The following is a 22172-nucleotide window of genomic DNA, read 5'->3' as shown; positions in this document are numbered from 1 at the left end:
CTGTATTTTCCTTTTTCTTGTGGATCAAATGCTACTTTACACCATGGCGCATTGGTATAACTGGCGCCATGTGATCAGGAAGTTACAATGTTCAATGTGAAAATAGATTCTTGCGAAAATGCAAGGTAAAAAAGCTGCATATAATTGACCCAAAAGAAGAAGGTGAGGAGAAGGATGGCGAGTAAGAAAATTGGGAATGCAGTTGAAACATTTTTGGATGAAAAAACAGAGTAAATTGGAAGATAGAGAAAAAAGAGAGAGAGAAAAAGATTGAATCTATGTTGGATGAAAAACAGAGTAAATATCAGGATAGAGAGAAAAAGAGAAAAAAAAATTAAACCAACACTGCCAATTGAATCTCCACGTTTGCCAACAGAGTTCAAGAAGAAGATTGACAATATGGATGTTCAAACTTTCTGAAGTGAAACGCCAATTCAGAAAGTTCTCAAGTGAGAAATAAAGATTTCTTGACACCATAACAGAAAATGGACTTTACTTTGGATTTCCAGTAATTTGCGGCGAGGGACCGGAGGAGCAGAAAAAAAAAATAGCCTTTATTATTGTTTTTAGGCTATAGCTTGTATATGGTCATTTTGTGGCTACCGGTTGATATAAGTTCTGACCGAGTGGCTACAAATGAATTCTGCTCAAAAGAGTTCGTGTGTCTACTAGAGATTTAGCATTATATTGGAAGTCCTAGACAGGGCTGGTTCAAGCCTAAGGGCACTAAAGTATTTGAACTCTACGGTAAATACTCAATTTGAAATGGATAGAGTATCAAATTATATTCACGTTACCGAAGTTTCATCGTAAGTTACATATATCGGTAGTATAAATAATTTTTACATTATTACTTGATCTTTATATGTTGTAGGCTTGTGGCATATAAATTGTTTTAATAAAAGGTTACTTATAAATATTTTTTGAGAGACTTGATAATATAAAGTTTTTTAGAATGCAATTGTATGTACTATATATATATAGGTCAAACTCATCCTCTATCTATTCAAAAAGTGTCACGTTCCAAAACTAGGGAGAGACCTAGCAAATCAGTTTTGTACCTCCATACCAATAGAACTTTTAGAAAAATATCATAGACTCCTATTGAACATATACAAAAATAGTATCTAGAGAATAATTATTTATTTAATTAAAACTTTTGAAGGATAATAAGTATCTATCTATATTATTATAAAAGTGGGAAGACCTAAACTAAAGTTAAAATTTTCAAATCGTTAATATATGGCCAAGGAGAGAGAGAGAGAGAGAGAGAGAGAGAGAGAGAGGAAGGCTCGGGATTTGGACCAAGTGAGGTGCATCAAAGACGAGGATGGTAGAGTTTTGATGGGGGAGGACCCGATTAAACGGAGATGGCAGACCTACTTTATAAACTTCTGAATGACGAAAGGGATAGGGATATTGTGCTAGGTGAATTGGGGCTTTCCGAGTGTCACCGTGACTTTATGTATTGTAGGCGCATTAAGGTTGAGGAGGTCGTGGAGGCTATGCGTAATATGAGTAGGGGCAGAGCTACTGGGCCAGACGAAATTCCGATTGAATTTTTGAGGTGTGTGGGTAGAGCAGGCTTGGAGTGGCTGACTGGGTTGTTTAATGTTATTTTCAGGACGAAGAGGATGTCGGATGAGTGGAGGTGGAGCACGGTGGTTCTGTTGTACAAGAACAAAGGATGTCGGCCTTAGTTGCTTTATTCTTTGCCCCATCTTTTTCTTTATCTTATCTTTTTTTGATCGAATTTCTTGTTGGCAGGTCGGAGAGGATCGAGAAGGGCAAGGGCTCCTACCTTAGCTTTTCGTCAACCGGTTTCCTCTGCCTGGCCCGTACCGAGAGCGTCTGTGGATGAGGGCTGCCAAAGTTTGGCTGCTCGGCGAAGCGCGTCCGCGTACGCGTTCGTACCCGTCCGTTCGGAGGTTGCTCCTCGGTCAGAGACTCCGGTCCCCACAGCCCTTTCAACGGGTGAACCTTCTCGTGGCAGTGGCGAAGAGGGCCCGTCAAAGAGGCGGAGGATAGTGCTGGAAGGGGCGTCTTTGGCTGAAATGCCCTCGAGGGGCGACCTCATTTTGAAGGTGCCTGAAACCGGCGGTGGTGCTAGCCTGGGTGTGGAGGTAATGCCCGTTGCGGCCGTGGAAGAGGCTGCTGCTGTAGGGGAACAGAGTTCGAGGCTGCCACGACTGTTCCGAGCGGACCATCGACGTCTCGGCCAGGTTGAAAGGCGTGGCGGTGGAGGAGTATGAATCTGATTCTGACATTGATCCTGAGGACATGAGGATGTTCGAGGAAGGTTTCACCAGGGTCGATGTGAGGGTGGAAGGCCCTTCTTGTGTACTCGAAATCCCGTCGGATTTCAACCTGTTGGAGGACACGGCGGATTTGGTGCCCCAGTTCGACCTTCTGTGCTCTGCCGTCGAAAGCAAATCTCTTCAGGAGATCAGTGATTCTGGTTTGTCACGCGGTGTGGCCAGGATGGCCTTGAGGGTAAGTTTCATTTTGCTATTTTCTCTATTTTGTGCCCTTTGCTTTTGTTAACTCCTCCCCTCTTTTTTTTTAGACTTACATGCTGGAGATCGAGGGTTCTCGCAGGGCTGAGATGCGGGCCGCAGTCTTTCTCAAAATGGCCGAGAAGTATCAGCGGTATCGCAACAGGTGCTGTGAGATGTGCGAGCAGCTTACGGCGGGCACTAGTACTCAATATGTCAGGGAGGAGTTGGAAAAAAGGTACGAGGATCTGATGCGATCTATCCGCAGATGCAGCGAGCTCGAGGAGTTGCTCAATGCCAAAGACGAGGAGCTCGAGGTGGGCAAAGGGGTTGCAGCGGAATGTGAGGACCTTCAGGCGAAACTGTTATCTTTGCGAGACGAGCTTGAGCAGAATGCCACTAAAGTCGCCAACCTAAGTGCTGAGTGGACGGAGAAGGTGGCTGAGCTAGAAACAAAGGTGGCCGAGTTAGAGAGAGCCGAGGAAGCTCGAGTGACGGCTTTGGCAAGGGCGGCGGCACTGGAAGACACTATCCGCGTCCTCAGGTCTGAGCGGGAAGCTGAGAGGGCGACAACCACATTGAGAGCAGCACGGCTCGAGGAGCGGATCGGTGAACTTGATCAGGATGCTTCGAGCCTGGGAGACCGAGAAGGCGCAGTTGTTGGCCCAGGTCCGCCCTCAAGACTCTGCCACAGTCGCTGTCCCCCGCCGTTTATACGAGCTATGGGTCCATGCTGAGGCCCAACGAGATATATATATGGGTTTGTGGATGGCGGGGAGCGTTCCTAAGGCCGCTTTCGAAGATGCTCGGGCCAAGGCACGTGAAGTTCGTCATGCCTGCAGTTACGACCTTGCCACACCGGAGGCCGGTGAGGGTGCTGAGATTGAAGATGGGCTTCCTTCCGATGATGACAATTCCGGAGAAGACAGTGGTGGAGATGAGGCCGAGTGAAATTTTCATAGCTTTCTGTACTTTTTTTTTGTTGTTGTTTCCGGGTGGGAGCCTCCTTTTTTGGCCCTTTGTAAGATTTTTCTTTGAATGAAATGGTCGGTTCACCTTCGTTTGTATGTTTTTGGTTTTTCCTTCTCCTTTCCCTTTCGAATTTCTTGGATTTTCTCGCAATAAGTGCCTGACTTCTGGTAGCTGATCTGAGTGGAATCGAATTTGACTTGCTAGTTTGAACTCGACTTTGTTAACCCGAGCAGGGTTGAATCTCATCTTGCAAATTTGAGTGAAGCCAGCTTTCACTTGTTAGTTCGTGCGAGGTCGAACTTCGTTGCCAACTTGGGCGAGGTCACTCTAGACTTGTAAATTCGAGCGAGGTCGAATCTTTATCTCGCCAACTTGGGCGAGGTTAGTTTTCATTCGTTAGTTCGAACGAGATCGAACTTCACTTTCGTGTAGGGATTACCGGGGGTCGCATGGGCGTGAATTCGAACGAGGTCGAATTATGACCTGTGATGAGTTCGAGCGAGGTCGAACATCGATTAGTTAACTTCGAGCGAGGTCGAATTATGACCCGTGATGAGTTCGAGCGAGGTCGAACATCGATTAGTTAACTTCGAGCGAGGTCGAATTTTACTTACTTGGTTACGGCTGTAGATTCGAGCGAGGTCGAAATTGTATCCTATTGTGAGTTCGAGCAAGGTCGAACTTTCCTTTCACTTGGCGATGGCCGATGACTATAAGGGTGTAAATTCGAGCGAGGTCGAATTGTTACCCGTTATGGTTCGAGCGAGGTTGAACTTTAACTTTGCTGATTCGAACGAGGTCGAATTTTGCTTTCATTTGGCGATGGATGATGGCCGTAAGGGTGTAAATTCGAGCGAGGTCGAACTGTTACCCGTTATGGTTCGAGCGAGGTCAAACTTTGACTCTGCTGATTCGTACGAGGTCAAATTTTACTTTTATTTGGCGATGGCCGATGGCCGTAAGGGTGTAAATTTGAACGAGGTCGAATTATTACCCGTTGTGGTTCGAGCGAGGTCAAACTTTAATCGAATTGTTACCAGTTGTGGTTCGAGCGAGGTCCAACTTTAACTTTACTAATTCGAACGAGGTCGAATTTTACTTTCATTTGGCGATGGCCGATGGCCGTAAGGGTGTAAATTCGAACGAGGTCGAATTGTTACCTGTTGTGGTTCGAGCGAGGTCGAACTTTAACTTTGCTGATTCGAACGAGGTCAAATTTTACTTTCATTTGGCGATGGCCGATGGCCGTAAGGGTGTAAATTCGAACGATTTGTTTCCCGTTGTGGTTCGAGCGAGGTCGAACTTTAACTTTGTTGATTCGAACGAGGTCGAATTTTACTTTCATTTGGCAATGGCCGATGGCCGTAAGGGTGTAAATTCGAACGAGGTCGAATTATTACCCGTTATGGTTCGAGCGAGGTCGAACTTTAACTTTGCTTGGCGACGTGCGGGCTCGGTGGAATAGTGAGATTTGCCTATTGCATTGCTTTTATTAGAGAACATTATTCATTGTTGTATCGTTTATGCGTGCGTTGGGGTGAGTCCCGGTACATCTAATTCCTTCATTGACGAGATGGGCGTTGAATTCTATTGCTCGTGCTCCTGATCATCCTGGGACTTGATTACTTTTAACGAATTTCGGTCGTGATATGTATTATTTAGCCGGCTGAACCGGCATAGGATTTCCATGGCGAGCGTACGTGCAAACTTTTTGCGTTCACATTCTGCCTGTGTTAGAGAGACTACGTTTCATGGGCTCATCGCCTAGTCCCAGGTTGTGGAGGTTGTTTCTTAATATCGCCGGCTTGTCCTAAGCCATTTGTCTGTTATTCGCAATATGGTGCGGTGTGGAGGGTTTTGCTTGACCGTTGCCTGAGAGGCGATGTGGCGCAGAACGTTTTCTTGATGTGTTATTTTGGTGGCATTTGTCCCTTGTTCGCGCGCCTAGGAGAGTGCTCATGTTCCTGTCCCAATCCAGAAAAAGGGAAAAATAACAAGTTAACTCCAAACGAAATCGTCCGTTACCTTGACCTGATAGGCTGGCGAGGTGAGAGGGGTGCTGCAGGACGACTCATTTAGTCCCATACGCGAACGACGGTTTCAAATTGGGTAGTCCCGTGCTTAGCTCCATCGTTGGTTGAGTTTGGACTTCTTACGGACTGATAACTTACCTCGCCCGCTGGGATCTCGAGCTCGAGTCCCGGTCATTTCCCGTCCGGGGTGCACAAAAGTAAAGGAGACGTAAGTTATATTCCGTACATGCGAGTAGGACAAGCTTGTTATTTCAAAGAATCATACAACAGGCTATCGTCCTTTCCTAAGAGGGGGGGGGGGATACGCATGAATTACAGATCGGTATCTAATGTAAATATAGCAGATATGATTGCGGATGTGCTCAGTGTGCAGTGGCCGTAATTCCACTTTGACAGCTCATACTCACGATATGCCAAATCCATCACTTCCGGAAGACATGGATTTCGTATAGATAGCAGACTTCGATTTCATGTAAAGATCTGACCAAGATTGATTCGGTTATTTCAAAAGCTTGCTTACGGATTTCTCAAGTTGGTGTTTGTAGATGAAAGGGCGAGGCTACGACAACCCGGAAGTGCAAACCTACCTGACTTTAGATCTAGAGGAAACTAAAATTTTGGCTAGAAAATCCCCACAGACGGCGCCAAATTGTTCGGCCAAAAAGTGTTAAGCTTTTTGTTAAACTGATTAAATAAGAAGATTTTAGGTAAATCCCAATCAAAGATAATTTATCCTAGATCTAAGATAGGAGGTATGGGTAAGTAGACAAAACATGTATAAGGTTTGAATGTAACATTGATTAAATTCCATTACATAAGAAGAAGGTGATGATTTTCACAACATTGAACAACAATGGAGAATACATAGATGAAAAGAGTCACCGATATGTAACAAGGTAGAACCCCACACATTTGATATGATGAGACCAACGATATATATTGAAGACTTGAGCTTACTTGCTTCTTGCCCCTTTGTAGGGAGAGAGAGAGCGATGAAGATCTTTCTCTCAGAGAACATGTTTGTTTTTCGATTTAGCATTTCGAGCACACGACCTCGGCCGTGGCCGAGGTGCGGGTTTCTATAGCATTATATGAATACGACTTTGGCCCAAACGACTTTTTGCCGTTCCTTTTCACACGGATTCTCGTTTGGTCAGATTTTGACCCGTACAAAAAGGAAAGAAGAAAAAAGAAGAAAAGATATTGCAAACAAACCACTGTCACCTCGCCGTTTTTCAATAAGAAAAGATTCTAAAAATTATACACGCACATGAATATAACAAATCGCCTAATCTTTCCCAAGAAGTGAATTACTACAATCACCTCACCTTAGTCTATTCATTAGAATGGCTATGTGACGCCAAAAATCATTCTGTTGCTATGATCATTTGATTTCCACCAGAGTAACATCAATGGTCAAGAACAAGAACTTCTTTTTCTAAACCAGATGAGAAGAAAGAGAGTAGTTCTGTAAATTATGCATGTGTCGTGTCGTGTCGTGTCGTGTCGTGTGTATAGAATAGAACGGATCTCTATGTGTGTATACAAAAGATGGTGTATAGAAAAAGGGTGTGAAGATAGATGTAGGTGATGATTTTTAATGGGTGCTTCATTTTATAACCAGCACTTGAAAGCCATTCTTCTCTTTATCATTGCAAAAGAATAGGGAAAAAAATAGGTTTTTACTGAGAAGAAGACGACATTATCAATAAGATACTATTCTATAAGATTCTCTATTACTATACATAATGTACAAAGCAAGTTTAATAGAAACTATTCGTTATAAAAAGAGAACCACCTCTCTCTCTCAATTCCTTCCATAGTCGTACCACCTCTCTCTCTCAATTCCTTCCATAGTCGTTTGTTTAACACACTTCCATAGTCGTTTGTTTAACACACAGTAAATTTAAAGAGGACAATTTTTTTCTACTCTATCTTGTCTTCTTTTTTTGTCAATTTGAATTTATAAATAACTGTACAACCAAAATTTCTAATAAATATTTGATTAAAGCAAAATCCAGGAAAAGCAAAGCCAGTTTCCCAATTAAACGATAAAAATTAGATAGCAATAACCAATAGGGTAGTTCCAACATTTCAAGGCTCGCTAGTTGCAATTTATGAATTGGATAAAATTTAGCACCATGGCCAAGGAAATAGCATATTTTTCAACCTTAAGTATCAAGAGAATTTGCAAGCTAACATGACTGTACAGTTGATGCACATTCTATACATAAAAGAAGTTATACGAAGAAAAGGGTAGCCAGTCCTGAGTGATCGATCCATTTTGAAAATTGACCTAAAGAATAATCAGACAGACATAAGTCTGCACCCAAATCTGAAATTGACCCAAACAAGGATAACACATAACTGCACATATAATCCTTGCGATCCAAGAGAGCATTGTCTAGACTATAAATTAAAGTTGTAACTTTGAATTCACTGATAAAGCTTCCTCTTGTCTAATACTAGAACTGGACTGAAATTTCCCAAGCAATCATGATATCGGGGTCGACCGCTCCCCTCCTGCCGGAAACTTTTGCTGCATACACAGAGACAATAGGTCATACACAGATAGTAAAACTTCATAAGGTCTAGTAAGGTAATACATCCTTTCAAAAGAGAATAATAGTTCATAACCTGACATCCTTTTATCATTTTATAGGGACGGATAACTAAATTAACAAAAATAGCACTCATTGAGGGATAGATATGTAGATAGAGCATCGACCACCTTTCTTACAACTAGTAATGGATTCTATAGAGTTAAAATCATATACATATTGCTTTTTATACCAAAAAGCTTACAACAATGCAAGGGCGGCTAAACAAATTTAGTAATATTATTATTATTTATATCATCAAGGATTAATTCAAGTTAATAAGATGTTAGCCACATGTTTGCAATACATTACCTTGGATCTTGATGTAAAAAACTTGATTTGCTAATATGAAGATTTGAGTAGTTTAATTCGAAGTTCTAGAATATTTCTTATGTTAAATAGTAAATATTCTTTGTTTTTTTATTAACCTTTTTACACAGATTTTATACTTTTTTCTACAAAGTTCAAAATTGTCTAAGTCAGAATAATACTACGTATTTTACCATTAACACTTTTTGGGGCCCAAAAACTAAAGCAAAGGCTTTACTAGTCTCACCCTTGAGCCACCCATGCAACAATGCAATGCATTATAAGGTCCATCTGAGTCAAAAATCATATGCATCTTGAATTTTACACCAAAAAGCTAGATTTAGCAAACATGTATATTTTATACTATGTAATGCATGTGCTCTTCATTCAAAACAGCTCTGATTTCTTCTTTCCAAACAGTACAAATGATACACAAAGGAACTGCTCTCCCGATCTTCCTAAATTGCATCCTTAATCTAGTACTAGTAGTCTTCTCTTTGGTTTCCTAACTCCTAATCATATCTTCCACTCATTTCTTCAATCTGTTTGCTCTCCTGAATTTATACTCGTATTACTAGGAGATTTGACATTTATTCCTGAAATATCGTAATAAAACGGCCAATTTAATACCTAAACTACTAAAATTTCTATTGTCCATCTCTTCTCTTGTAACAATTTACTTCAGAGGAAGCAAACATGTAGATACCAAAACTTGCTACATTAGTAAAAGCATCCTTGTTATTTAAATGGTCCAGTACAAACTTGAGGAAAAATGTGTTCTCTCTCATCTGTAATGAGGTTCAGTATAAACGTCTGTAATTGAAAAAGTATAGTTTTACTGCATCCAAGGAAAAACCATTTCTGTCCCTTTCCCATTAAACTGCTGTACCAAAAATTAACCAATGTTTTAGCATCTCAATTCCTAATCGATACATCTTTAGACTGCTCAAAGAGAACATCTATAAACGGCATACAAAGAAAGGACAAGCTTAAAAGCTCTAATGGAAAAAAGGGCATCTCTTTCTATGCAGAGTAAGTTCTCTACTAGCATAATAAATGTAAGTGCATAATTTGCATTTATCAAATGTCATTGTTAATACAGTGGTGGACCCAAAATTTTACGCAGGGGTTCAGTGAAAAATGACGTTAAGCGACTATAAGGGTGATTCTGGTAAATGAGATTTGTGTCGCTCTTTTTTTGGATCATAATGCTACCAAAAAAATGAATAATTTTAATAAGTTGAGGTCGGCATTCGTTTTACTATTTTTTTCTTACAAAGTTGGGCACGAAATATAAAACATTTAGCAAAGATCAACAATTTAACTAAAAGTATTAAAGAATTTTTCTATTTAATTCACAATGTAATATCAACGAACTTTCAAATTTGTTAAACTTGAACCGAAAAAGTTCTATTTTACCAAATTATTTATAGGACTCTAATGAAATTTGACAAAATCTAAAATCTTTTTCTTATTGATAAAGAACAAAGTCGTTAATTCACAAACAAATGACAACAAAGTTAAAGTGAGTATAACTTAGAACAAACTAATACAGACTATAGAGAAGAGAGCTTATAGAGTAAACTAATAATTTCAATGTAACATAAATAAAAGATTTGGTATAAACTAATTTAAGAGGAACTAACCAACTATAAATAATTTCAATGATTGCACTTGCGTATTTTAGCAAAACTAACGTAAGATTTCACATTGTAGAAATTTTCGATCTTTTATAGTAAAATAGAAGGTACAAATTAACTTACCTGATAAAAAAAGAAAAAAGAAAAAAAGAAAGAAAGAAAGAAAGTAGATAACTCCTTTTGGATTTGAGTATAAATACTAAATATAAAATAAAATAGAAACAAAGTAGTAGAAAATAGAGATAAAAAAAATTAAAACACGCTAAGGGGAATAAGTTAATTAGCTAACAAGGCTAGTAGCTTGTTTGGCCAAGCTTCCAAAATCAGTTTATTTTGAGAAATGTTTTTTTTTAGAAGTGCTTTTTTCAAAAGTACTTTTGTGTTAGGTTAATTAATTAGAAAAGCACTTCTGAGGAGCAATTAGTATTTGACCAAACTTTTAAGAAGTGCTTTTAAGTGTATTTTTCTCAAAAGTGCTTCTCAAAAAAGTGCTTTTGGGAGAAGCTACTTTTTCTGCTTCTCCAAAACTACTTCTGCTTCTTACTCAAAAGCACTTTTTTCTTCTAAAAGCTTGGCCAAACACTTCAACTTAGAAAAAAAAAAGTATTTTTTTTTTGAAAAAAAAAAAGTGCATTTGGCCTTGGAGAAGCTTGGCCAAACAAGCTATAGGTCTTCATAATTTAAAAAGAAAAAAGAAAAAGGGAAAAGAAGAATAAACTAAAAAGCTAGCTTGCGAGAAATTTGCGACAATTAGAATTCGGATGCCCGACTAACATAAAAGTTTGAACTCAATTGCCATCTTTCCACAAGATCACCTTAGGTCAATTGGATTCAATTAAAATTCATATCGATATTTTACAGAATTTAACTTGTAATAAAATGCTAAATTTTTTCGACGAAGCGGATCTATTTGAACCCCCTTGACCCTATGTGGGTCCGCCCCTAGGTTATCAATTAATGCAGGATGATGATCAAGTTAAATTGGCCAAGCTTTCACCAAAATCAACTATGAGATGACTTCATTTATTTCTGCTTGGTATCAAAAGCACAAACTATTACCGTGACTTAGCATGCATATTCTGACTAGACAAACTCAAGTAATTACCGGGGTAGCAAAGGATGAGCTATGTGCAAGAAACTTGACAAACTCCTGCTTCTTTACTTCGAAGTTGAACTTTGCATGGTCCAGCAAAGTTTGTTCTCTATGTAAATCTTCCAGAAATCTATCCCTTTTCCACTTCAGCTCCTTCAACCGTCTCTCAGAATCAAAATAGTTTTCAGGCAGATTTGACCTTCCGGAACTCTTTGGAAATTTGACCTCCACTTCACTTTACGCAAAAAGTACAAGAGAAAGAGAACCCAAAAGATTCAGTGATGCAATCAATAAAACAATAAAATATGCTGCATAATCAAATACATCTGATATATATTATGTATGAGAAGATTAAAATGCTAAATAACTGATAGAAGCCGTTCGGGTAACTTGAATTCAATTGTGGGCCACCAAGACACTGTTAACTTTAGAAAAGGTATGCCATTTAAAAATCCATAAAATCCATTCGACCATCTACAGAAAGTAATACTTTCTTCACACCAAAAGAACAGCTGAAACAAATGATTCTTTGACATTAATCAGTTTCATTGTAACCTCTATTCTCTCCACCCTCCTACTTACCGTAAATTTGTCAACTGGTTAAGGCAAGGTATTGATTGGCAGCGTGTTCAATCAAACGGGTGATTTCCTCCCCAATTTTCTTTTTTAATTGCAAAACATTTCAGTTGCTACAACCTCTATAACCCGTAGAATACATAAAGGCACATAGCTCCATTGAGAAACTGCAATGTAAAATGGTTTTTTTTTTTTTTTTTTTTTTTGAAATGGAACTTACTAACTGATGGGTTGAACTACAATGTAACAGTAAATGACCGCATCCTTCCTCAGCATCTAACACATACAATACTAACTCACACACCCCAATGCATCTCGTCTTTGTTGTAAGGATAGCCTCCCAAATCGCACACCACGTAAAGAATGCCACTTTCTTAGGTGATTTAGTTTTCCATATTGATGCAACTGGCCTTCTCTAACTACCCCTGAGGGCCTGAGCAAGCATCTGTAACGCGACTTCACCAGAGAAATACTTGTTCCTGCTCTCCTAATCATTTTTTTTTCCTCCTATATTACTGTAAGGATTCATCAACTTTATCCCATTCCAACCTGGAATATCTCCCAAGATACTTGATCCATGTCTTCTAAGCATTTTTGGCACGTTATCAACCATGATAGAGAAAGTTAAGCCTCACATAATACATCAAGCAGAAATGTATTCAATTACTACTGCCAACTCCAAATGTGAAAAATTGTGAAAACTCTTCTGCAGATAATTATATTATAGGTCATCTTTCCTGATTAACTACTAAAATGTGTGATAAGCTTTTTTCTTCTTTCCTTTTTTCTTTTTTCCTTTTAGGATAACTAATACATTAAAGATGGTCTGTTAATCATTTTGAAATATACATGCAATAAACAAAAAAATGTAACAAAGGCTACCTGCAGAAGCTTTTCTGTAGATGTAATGTAACAAAAGGAAGAACATGTTTTCATACACCATTCTATACCGATTGAAAGAGGAAGTTCATGAAGGTTGCACTACTGAATTCCACAAAGGCCAAGCAACGCGATCACAAGGTCAAAAGTCAATAACACCAGCTTCCCAGTTAAGGCGCAAATTTTTAGACCGAGTATATTACTTGACACTCAAAGAGGAACACGTTTATAGGCAACCAATCCTTTAGGGTATCATCATCAAACAAGCTGAACATTGAAAGAAATTAAAAAAAATGAACGAAATGCAGATATGTCACTAGTTGAGAAAGCCTCTTTACCTGTTGCCTAAGGCAAATAAACCATTACTCTTTATGATCCCACCATCCAAAGATATGGCTCCATGTGTTATGACAGTTAGTGCCTGCAGCATCTCTGTCCTTGTTTTGTATACTTGCAATCGTGAGAAGAGTTTATAGAAGAGAGTCTCTCTCAAGCCATGACCAGTGCTTGTAGCACAATATAAGTCCGCGCTGTCAATATTGACCATATTAACAGCAAAACCAAGGAAACCAGGAGGAGTTTCCCCATTGGGCAATCTTGGCTTCATTAAAGCTAGCCTCCTCTGAGGGTCATCAGCAATGAATGCACCTTCATATGGTCTAAATTTATAACCCAAAAAAAAAGAATAAAAGAAAAATGGAAAGAGAGTAAAAAGGTGTTAAAGATAATCAGCAGTTGCAAGATGAGATCATTTTAACCTCAAACCTTAAGTTCCCAAGACAGATAACAAGAAATCGGGCATCCAAAGCCCTACCAATTGAAGCTCCAAGGGCATAAAGACCAGAATTTTTGTTTATAAAACCTTCCTTATCATAAGTTTCCAGTGCTTTAATTCCATCAGGTGTCTTGCAGACAACTGCTAACATGGTTTCTAGCCCCAGATAATCTGAGAGCAACCTGCATTTCAGAGATTAAGATACAAATGTCAATCTGATACAGAACGAACTTCCATTATCTGCCTACTTCTTTAAACATCATGCTTCCATCATCTTTTGTTCATGAAATGCAGAGAATTACTCAGATTCTAACTCCTAATCACACCAAGACCTATTTTCAAGCAAAGAGAAGCTTATTTACATACACAAAAGAGTCTCAACATGCTAAGGGCTTGTTTGGCAACTAGAACTTTTATGTTTCCCTTTTCTCCCCTTAAATTCTTACCATTCTCAAGAAAATGTTTCCCTTTCCCCTTAGATACGAACATAATGATGTTTTCGCATATGCTTTCACACTACATAGATGTGAAATGAAACCACGTTCGGAAGGGAAAAACATCTTCATCTACCCAAAAAAGAAGAAGAAAAAAATGAATCATCTCATGAGTCATGACAAAAAAGCAAGAGCTGTGATAGACTTAACCATGAGACGCCCCCGTGGCTAATCTGTTCCGTGATCTTAAACCATGCATGACTTGATATATATTTTCCAGCTATACAATAAAAAGGCCCAAAAATAAGACAGTGCAAGAGACTCGACTTTTTTCTAGGTAAGTAAATGTAAAACAGTGAGAGAGACTAGAGAATTTAATCAACAGTCAAAGCCCAATCTGATCTCTAGATCACCAGCAAGTCCTACATATTTTCTGATCAAATCTACAGAAAAACTCATATAACCAAGTATGCATATTAAATGCAAAACATTCCTTTATGGTAGAAGGGGTCAGATTTGGACCAGAAAGCCTTCTGGTGACTCAGCACTGGAAATAGAAGGGCCTTTCATCATTGGCAAGGAGGAGGAGGAAGAAATTGAACGACAAGAGAGAAAAGGGAGGGGGGGGGGGGTGACCAACACCTGATTCTTGATGTGTAGAAGAGAAGTCTGGCTGGAGCTTTGAAATAGGTCTATTTCACCATCTCCTACTCCTAAATCCAAACAAAATTTGGAACCCTTTGTTTGGTAGTTGGCAGAAGTAAAAGGGTTTATCTTATTTAACTTCACAGTATCAACTATAGATAGTGTTCCGAAAAATGGGTTATCCCTAGATCAGTTTGTAAAAGCAAACGACAAAAACAACAACAACAATAATAATAATAATAGTAAATAATAATAATAACAATAACAATAACAATAATAATAATACTATTATGATCATACAAACACGTCTAATTAATCAGAAAATAATTAATGCAAACACATCTGAGTTTCTGGAAACAAAAATCCTTTTGGATACAAAAAGAACCCAATGAAGAGACATTGAAAAGAACTGCTCCCTCAATACAAACACGTCTGTCTCGATTTACCTGACTATTTTCCTTGGAAGGTAAAATTTTAATGTCCTAGAATATAAGCTAACATAGATAATACCATATATTATCTTAGCCTTACAAATATCAACTATCACTTCAACTATACCTGTGATACATTCAAAGACCAGAACATAGTCAAACTTTCTGTCTTAACCTTCATGCAGCCACATGTCATCTTGATTGAGCGTGAATAAATGGTATAATTTCTAGAATATGGCTGGAGAAAACTAGCAGAGAATTTGGATTTAAGACAACAAAATCGTGGAACAGCTTCTTCCTTTTTGGTAGAAAATGCAAGCAATTACTGGATGATATGTGAAATTAACCTGCTGAGATTATCATCGTCAACCTTCCCAAGCAAAGCAACAATTCCTATCACGTCCTTCAGTAACGGAAGATGAGTAACCTGAGGTCCATGATGAGTTTTCAGCTGGCAATAGATGCCAGCTGCAGATTTATCATGTTTTAGAATTTGTTCAATGATCTCCTCATCATTCCGCCTATTGGAAGATTCCTTATTTTCAGAACCAGGTTCACTTGCTGACTGATACCTGCCAAGAGCAACTACAGTACCACACAAGCACAAGAATTTAAAATTGAGAAACAGTGAAAAAACATATGCAAAAAAAGGAAAGACAAAATTAAACTGAATGCTATAGTCCACATGGAGTACTTTCAAATAAGCAATACCCAACAATTAAACCCATGGAGAAGATATTAGGCCTCTGTCAGATCATTTAAACAAGCTAATGGCCTATATTTCACGCTACAGGTAATCACAGTATCCATATATACTTGAAACATGGAACACAACCCTTGATATGAAGATCTTACCATGTTTGATTGTTCCCTTCCATAAAGACAAGCGTAAAAGCATAATGTTCTAGGATACTGAAAATATCCATTTATACTTGAAACGTGGAACACAACCCTTGATATGAAGATCTTACCATGTTTGATTGTTCCCTTCCATAAAGAAAAGCCCAAAAGCATAATATTCTAGGATACTGAAAGAACAAAGTAACTACAGTGCCTTTTAAAAGTTTACACATGCATTTTGCAGCAACCTACTAAACTTGAAAAGAAGGAAACAGTACCTTGTACAGAAGGAAACAGTACCTTGTGTGTCTAAAATTGAATCATCCAATATGTTCTTCTGAGCCTTTAAGAATTTGATATTATCTTCATGGTGTTTAATTTTTAGACCAATCTCCTGCATTGCATCTTGAAGTTTCTGCAGTAATTAAATGATAAATTATTAATATTGATCCATCTATTTCACAATAACTAAATGTCCATTATCATCTCAAATAATCGCTGTAAATAGATATGTCTACCTAAAATCAAGATTATTGTGCATATTCCATCCATGCATGATAAAATAAAATAACCTGTTCAGATATCTTTCATAATCTTAACAACCTTGGAATTGCAGATAACTGCCTCAGCAGCTCCATTTTGCATCGTGTCGCGGTCGCCAGCAAAAACAGAGGAATTAATCTGACCTCCTTGATTGGACTTTGATGGATCATGCACAGCTAGTGCCTTAGGACTGATAGGTAGCTGGAATCAAAGAAAAATAAGAGCAAACATCAGTATTTGGAGCTGCCTATCAAGAAAAGACTCAACAAGTGTCTATTCATAAGGCCCTAGAGTCTCCCGCCATATCTACCATGTAACAAGTAACGACATGTAAATTGTACTTCAAGCCACCTTTTATCTTTGTTTCATTTAGGAGGAACATACAGTATACTTTCCTTCTGAAAATATATATTGAAGGTTGAACATGCATATTTCAAATACAAGATGCCAAAAGTTTCTGCAGCCGATATACCATAGATAGAAAGAGGTCTAAACTGATGCTGTACTTTTAATTTAACAGCCCACATTTTTAGTAAATTTAGAACACGTGACCAACTATTGGGCAATGGAAGACAAACTTGACTATTTCAGCTACTAGTGCAAATACTGGCTTCAACTTTTACAAATGAAAGTGCTTAGAAGCTAAGTCCCTCAAGGTTGCAGGTATAGAATTGAAATTGGTAAAGGGAAATGGCAAAGGGATTGATATTATTGTGTTCAGAAAGAAAAATGGTTCTCAGAATGAAAAATCTGCTCATAAGTGCATTCTCAATCTGTTTGAAGAGAAAGGAGAACACAAATATAAAGTGAAAAAAGAAATGGTAGTAGGACTCTCAGGTTTCCACGGTCAATAAGCAAGCAGATGAATACCAGCAGACCAATACCCGCCACCTAGACCCTTCCTAGCAGCATCACAGCAAGTCAGCGAAACCCTTAGCCAACCTCACTGTTGCAGCATATCTTGCAGAAGAAGATGACTCTCCCATATCCCAAGTGTGAGCAGTCAAATGGATTAGAAAAACTAATAAAATAAGGCCGAGACTAAATAACAATCCCAGATATCTTGAATGCAGTCCTCAATTATTTCCCAACCACAAGATCAACTCCGGTTTACATGACATTTTTTTAATAAGTACGTCTGTTTACATGCCACTACTAAACTTAACAAACACAAATACATAAAAACAAACTTGAGGACCTTCAATAATGTAATCGGATCCAATGTCAAAAAGAGCATGTTTGCTCCCGCAAATCAAGTTGGTTAGCGTGAAACTTGACAAAGTTTGTCCTCTTAGTTATATCCATGTTTGCTCTCTTCCGATGTGAATCTAAAAAGAAATACAACTGTCTTGCACATCTAGCCTCTAGTAGTTCTTGAAAATTAATGCACAACTACAAGATAACTTGCAGCTTTGACAAAAGGTAACAGAATACTAAAAAAATTAAACAGAATACTCAAAGTGAACTGTCACGTTCAGGCATGGGATAAAACCAAAAGCATTTGGAAATCTTCAACTTTCCTCCAAGTGGCCTTCATTCTCAGAGAAGGCAGGCCCCAACTCCTTTGTTTGTTTCGTCCTAATTTCAGCAGGCAAATCTTCTCAATACAAGTTGATGGGCAATGTTTATTCAACTTGGCAGCCTCATTAATGCCGCCAGATTTGTTTGATTGCAAATGTCATCATCTAACTTAGGGCGTTGTTGTGGTGCAAGGAGCACGTAACACAGTCACTAGCAAGTCATGCATTGTTCCGACAAAATGGGTGCAACAAGCACATTTCTTTGATAAACTGTGATCTGAAGAATTAAATTAGGTCGTCGTCTGAAGATTTGTTATATTAAATGCAAAAAGAATTCGCCGGGAGACTGAATGCACCTATAAATTGACACTATCTTGACTAGCATCTACTTTACGATGTAGGTTTTAGAGTTAGGTTTACTGTTAGGTTATCGGTGAGATTATATAGTTAAAAAAGTCTCGAACCTTACACTTGAGCAAACCTCTCTGTGAGCTCCTTGTGAGTGTATTATCAGAGGTTATTCTCTCTCCTATTACTTTCAGATATTATTAGAGTGTTGTGTGTCGTCTCTAATTTTGTGCTCTCCTTGTAGCCATCACTAAAACAGTGAATTGCTTCTCTCAACTTGTGAACGTAGGTCTGATTGACCACCAACCATGGGTAAAATGTTTGTTATTTCTGACACCCTCCTTAGTCAAGGGTTATTTTTAAGTTATTTTAATTCTTAGTGAATGAAGAAAAGGAACTCAGGTTCAAAAATGAAAGGGAAGCTTAAAATTTCAGTACCTTGAGATTCAATGTACGGGGCTAGAAAAAAGGTGGTGGATTTTATGAGGCTACCCCCCCCCCCCCCCCCCGAGCTCTTGCTTTGAAAAATTCCCATTTCTGCTGGATCCTAACATCCTCCTTAATTCCTACGTGATCGTGAAATACATATATGCAGTTGGATATCATAGAAGGTCGAGATAAGGTAAAATCTCTAACTGGAGCCCTAGATTCTCTGATTCATACTACATTTATGATACCTTAAGCTAGCAGCCAAAAAAGCATCGAAATTCACAGGAGAATTGTATCAGAATACATGCATGACCTAATTTTCAGTGTCTATTAGCATTAATTAAGTGTTTTTATGGTTTATATGCCTTAGCCTCAAATAACACAGAATGTGCGTTTTCAATAGAAGCAGCAGTCAAAGAGCCTTCAGCTCACTGAACAGTCTAAGGTAAACGAGACCAAAAAAAGAGGAAAACTAGAGTACCTGCACGTTCTCGCCGTCTATGGACATTCTCCGTTGGTCGCCGGTCATCGTTGAGTCGACGGAGATTACGAGCAGACTGAGAAAGGCGGCAGTGCCCAATGCGCGTGTGTTTTGACAGCAAAGAGAGAGAAATAGAGGAGGGATTGGGGCATGAAATGAAGCCGTTTGGCTCTTATTGGTGCCTAAAAACTGACTCGCACGCTCTATTTCAAATTTGACATTTCATTTTTAACCTTTGTGAAAAAATTAGATTTTCGAAATCTTCTCTACACGTGTACATTTTCAAATACATGCTTATATATATCGAGAAAAAACATTAATTTTTTTCGGAGTAGCGCTCTAAAGTAAGATACAGTGTTAGCTCACAATAATTTAAGGTAAAAATTTACTCACAATCACAAATAAGTATTACTAAATTGAGTTGAAAAATATGATTTAGGGATGATGATATATTATGCATTCATTTGATTGATGTAAATATCGAATTTAGGTAAAAATAAAAAAATTATATTAATTATTAATATCGAGTAATGTTAACAAATTATATATTTAGGTAAATGAAGATCATTTCAGGGGTAAATTTAGATTATGGCGTAATTTTCATAAATTATAATATTGCATATTAATTCATTAAAATGATCATACATTAATCATTGATTCGAGTTCTTGTTTCTACATATTCAACTTTCAATGTTGCCCCTCCCCCCACCCCCCACCCCACCACACACACTAGGACGAGATGTAGGCTTTACAATCCTAATAAGCGTAAAACAAATGTAGTAATTTATTACTATTAATCAAACGGGCACCCAAATAAGGATAGAAATAATAGTGGAATACACTTTGTTAGCAACTAAAAATCTTCTGTAATAACTTAGTTATAATAACTCTAGAAGGGTCTTATTTGTTCGTAAACTATGCAAAATGTTTAAATAGCAAGGTATATGTGAGAGGTTAGGAAGACAATTGAACCGTCTCAAGAAGACATCACAAGCAAGAAATTTAATTGAAAAATTAACGTTAGAAAACAATATCATCAATTGTCACAGAGTCGTGATAAGATGACTGTGTAGCAAAGCCCTTATTCTATTAAGTCTCGTGAGCAGGATAAGTGATACATTTGGCGAGCACCGGTGAAGAACGCAAGCAAAGCTGGAGCTCGGGTATTGATATATTCCATCAAGAGAAAATAAAGCAGAGGCAGACTGGTAAGAAGGGTAAGAACCTTCCGTTGGTTACGCCCTTATTGTGTCGGTTCTTCCATATTATGGAGATAGATCCATATAGAGATCTAGTATATCTTTCTATCGATAAATAGCTCTAGTGAGAAATGGATATTTATCTGGTTTCAAGATGTATGAACAAAGATCCCTAAATATCCATTTGAGAAAATAGATGAATAGATAGGCTGAAGTCAGCTGAAGGAAGATCCCATTAGCATATTTATCTGGTTTCAAGATGTATGAACAAAGATCCCTAAATATCCATTTGAGAAAATAGATGAATAGATAGGCCGAAGTCAGCTGAAGGAAGATCCCATTAGCGCCCTATATATATATATATATATATATATATATATATATATATATATATATATATATATATATATATATATATATATATTACAGGAATAAAGTTTGCATTGTAATTAAACCAAGTGGCTAGATATTAAGAACACACTTGAAAACTTAGAACTAAGGGATGATCAATTAACGAAAGCAAAATGGAAACAATTTAATCCAAATTTTGATTTACATTCTCACACATACCTTTCTTTCCTTTAGTAATTAACGGAAAGGAGGAGGGAAAATAGTTATTGAAAGTTTGAAACTAATCTTTAATCCAAATTATCTTTTAATTTCTAAAGTAGTTCAAATCAAGTTGTACATCGTAAAACAAATGTAATAAATTTATTAAATTAAAAGATAAGAAAATTTGAATTAAAATTAAATAATTTCAGTTTTGAGAAATATAAAAAGATAGGACTTATTTGAATTTTGAGATGAGAAAGTTTATTCAATAATAATTTATCATGCTATAAGGATAAGATCGCATAAGTGAAAAATATTATAATAGATAAAACTTAAAACAAAAAACATAGAAAATTAACATAATTTAAAGAAAAAAAATAAAAATAAGATATAGTTTAAATTCTTATGTAGTGGTTTCAATAAAAAAATTAAAAGTCAAACTTTCCTATTAAGTTCAAAAGGGAAAGAGAATTTAATTTATTTTAATTGCTTATTGAAAGTAATACCAAAATAATAATAATTATTACGATTTTATTATATTTATAACATATATTAAAAAAACTTTTTTGTTTAAAATTTAACTAATTTAACACCACGACATTTAAAAAAATAATACAACAATATCCGTATAATAGATAAGCACTAAATAAAAAAATAGATATTGTAGAACAAAAACTAATGTATAAAGAGGAGAATAGATATAATGTGATTCTATCCACACTTTAAATTTATTTGATAAATTAAGTAAATAATTAATACTCAAAAATATTATTGATAAATTTAAATATCAAAATAATTATGAGAAAATCATACATGATAAAGTCAAGTTAAATTTCAAGAGTAATACAAGATTATATTATGGTAATATATTAAACTTGTAATTTATTAAAAATTTATATGACTATTTAATAATATTAAGTAATGAATAATAAAATTAGATAAACAAGTAACAAAACAGAAAATAAATATAAATTTATAGGAAAAATATAAGACTTATAATTAGAATTATCTATCTATATAGAATAGGGGAGCAAATCAATCCTTCCACTCGGCACCGTCGGATCACTAAGGCCGAAAAGGCCCAAAGCCAATCCCAGGGAACAGTGAAGCTTCATAGGGTATTTCTGTCCAGGTGCAGGTAGTCTGCCTCTTCACAGACATGTCTATTTCACCGAGCCTCTTTCCAAGATTGTGCCCGGATCGTTACGCCTTTTGTGCTGGTCGGAACTTACCCGACAAGGAATTTCGCTACCTTAGGACAGTTATAGTTACGGTCGTCGTTCACACCTGTGGCCCGGCCTAGTCACTGCGACTCCCTTTGTGAGGAGGCACCCCTTCTCCCGAAGTTACGGAGCTATTTTGCCAAGTTCCTTAGAGA

The 22172-nt window shown here is 37.4% G+C and overlaps 1 protein-coding gene across 1 annotated transcript; it reads right to left on the bottom strand.

Moving 5' to 3' along the window:
- LOC109214444 (protein DEFECTIVE IN MERISTEM SILENCING 3-like) lies at positions 7582-19217 on the bottom strand. Its single transcript, XM_019378362.1, has 8 exons — positions 19044-19217; positions 16326-16466; positions 16023-16137; positions 15230-15467; positions 13363-13554; positions 12936-13256; positions 11155-11377; positions 7582-8039 (listed from the first exon to the last, which is right to left on the bottom strand). Exons 1-8 carry the CDS (start codon positions 19089-19091, stop codon positions 7995-7997), a joined length of 1323 nt encoding a protein of 440 aa, XP_019233907.1. The 5' UTR covers positions 19092-19217; the 3' UTR covers positions 7582-7994.

The sequence above is a fragment of the Nicotiana attenuata genome, chromosome 2 (assembly GCF_001879085.1).
Source record: "Nicotiana attenuata strain UT chromosome 2, NIATTr2, whole genome shotgun sequence".
In the NCBI taxonomy this organism is placed as follows: Eukaryota; Viridiplantae; Streptophyta; class Magnoliopsida; order Solanales; family Solanaceae; genus Nicotiana; species Nicotiana attenuata.
The sequence above is the reverse complement of the archived record's forward strand: the minus strand, read 5'-3'. Positions and strand labels throughout refer to the sequence as shown.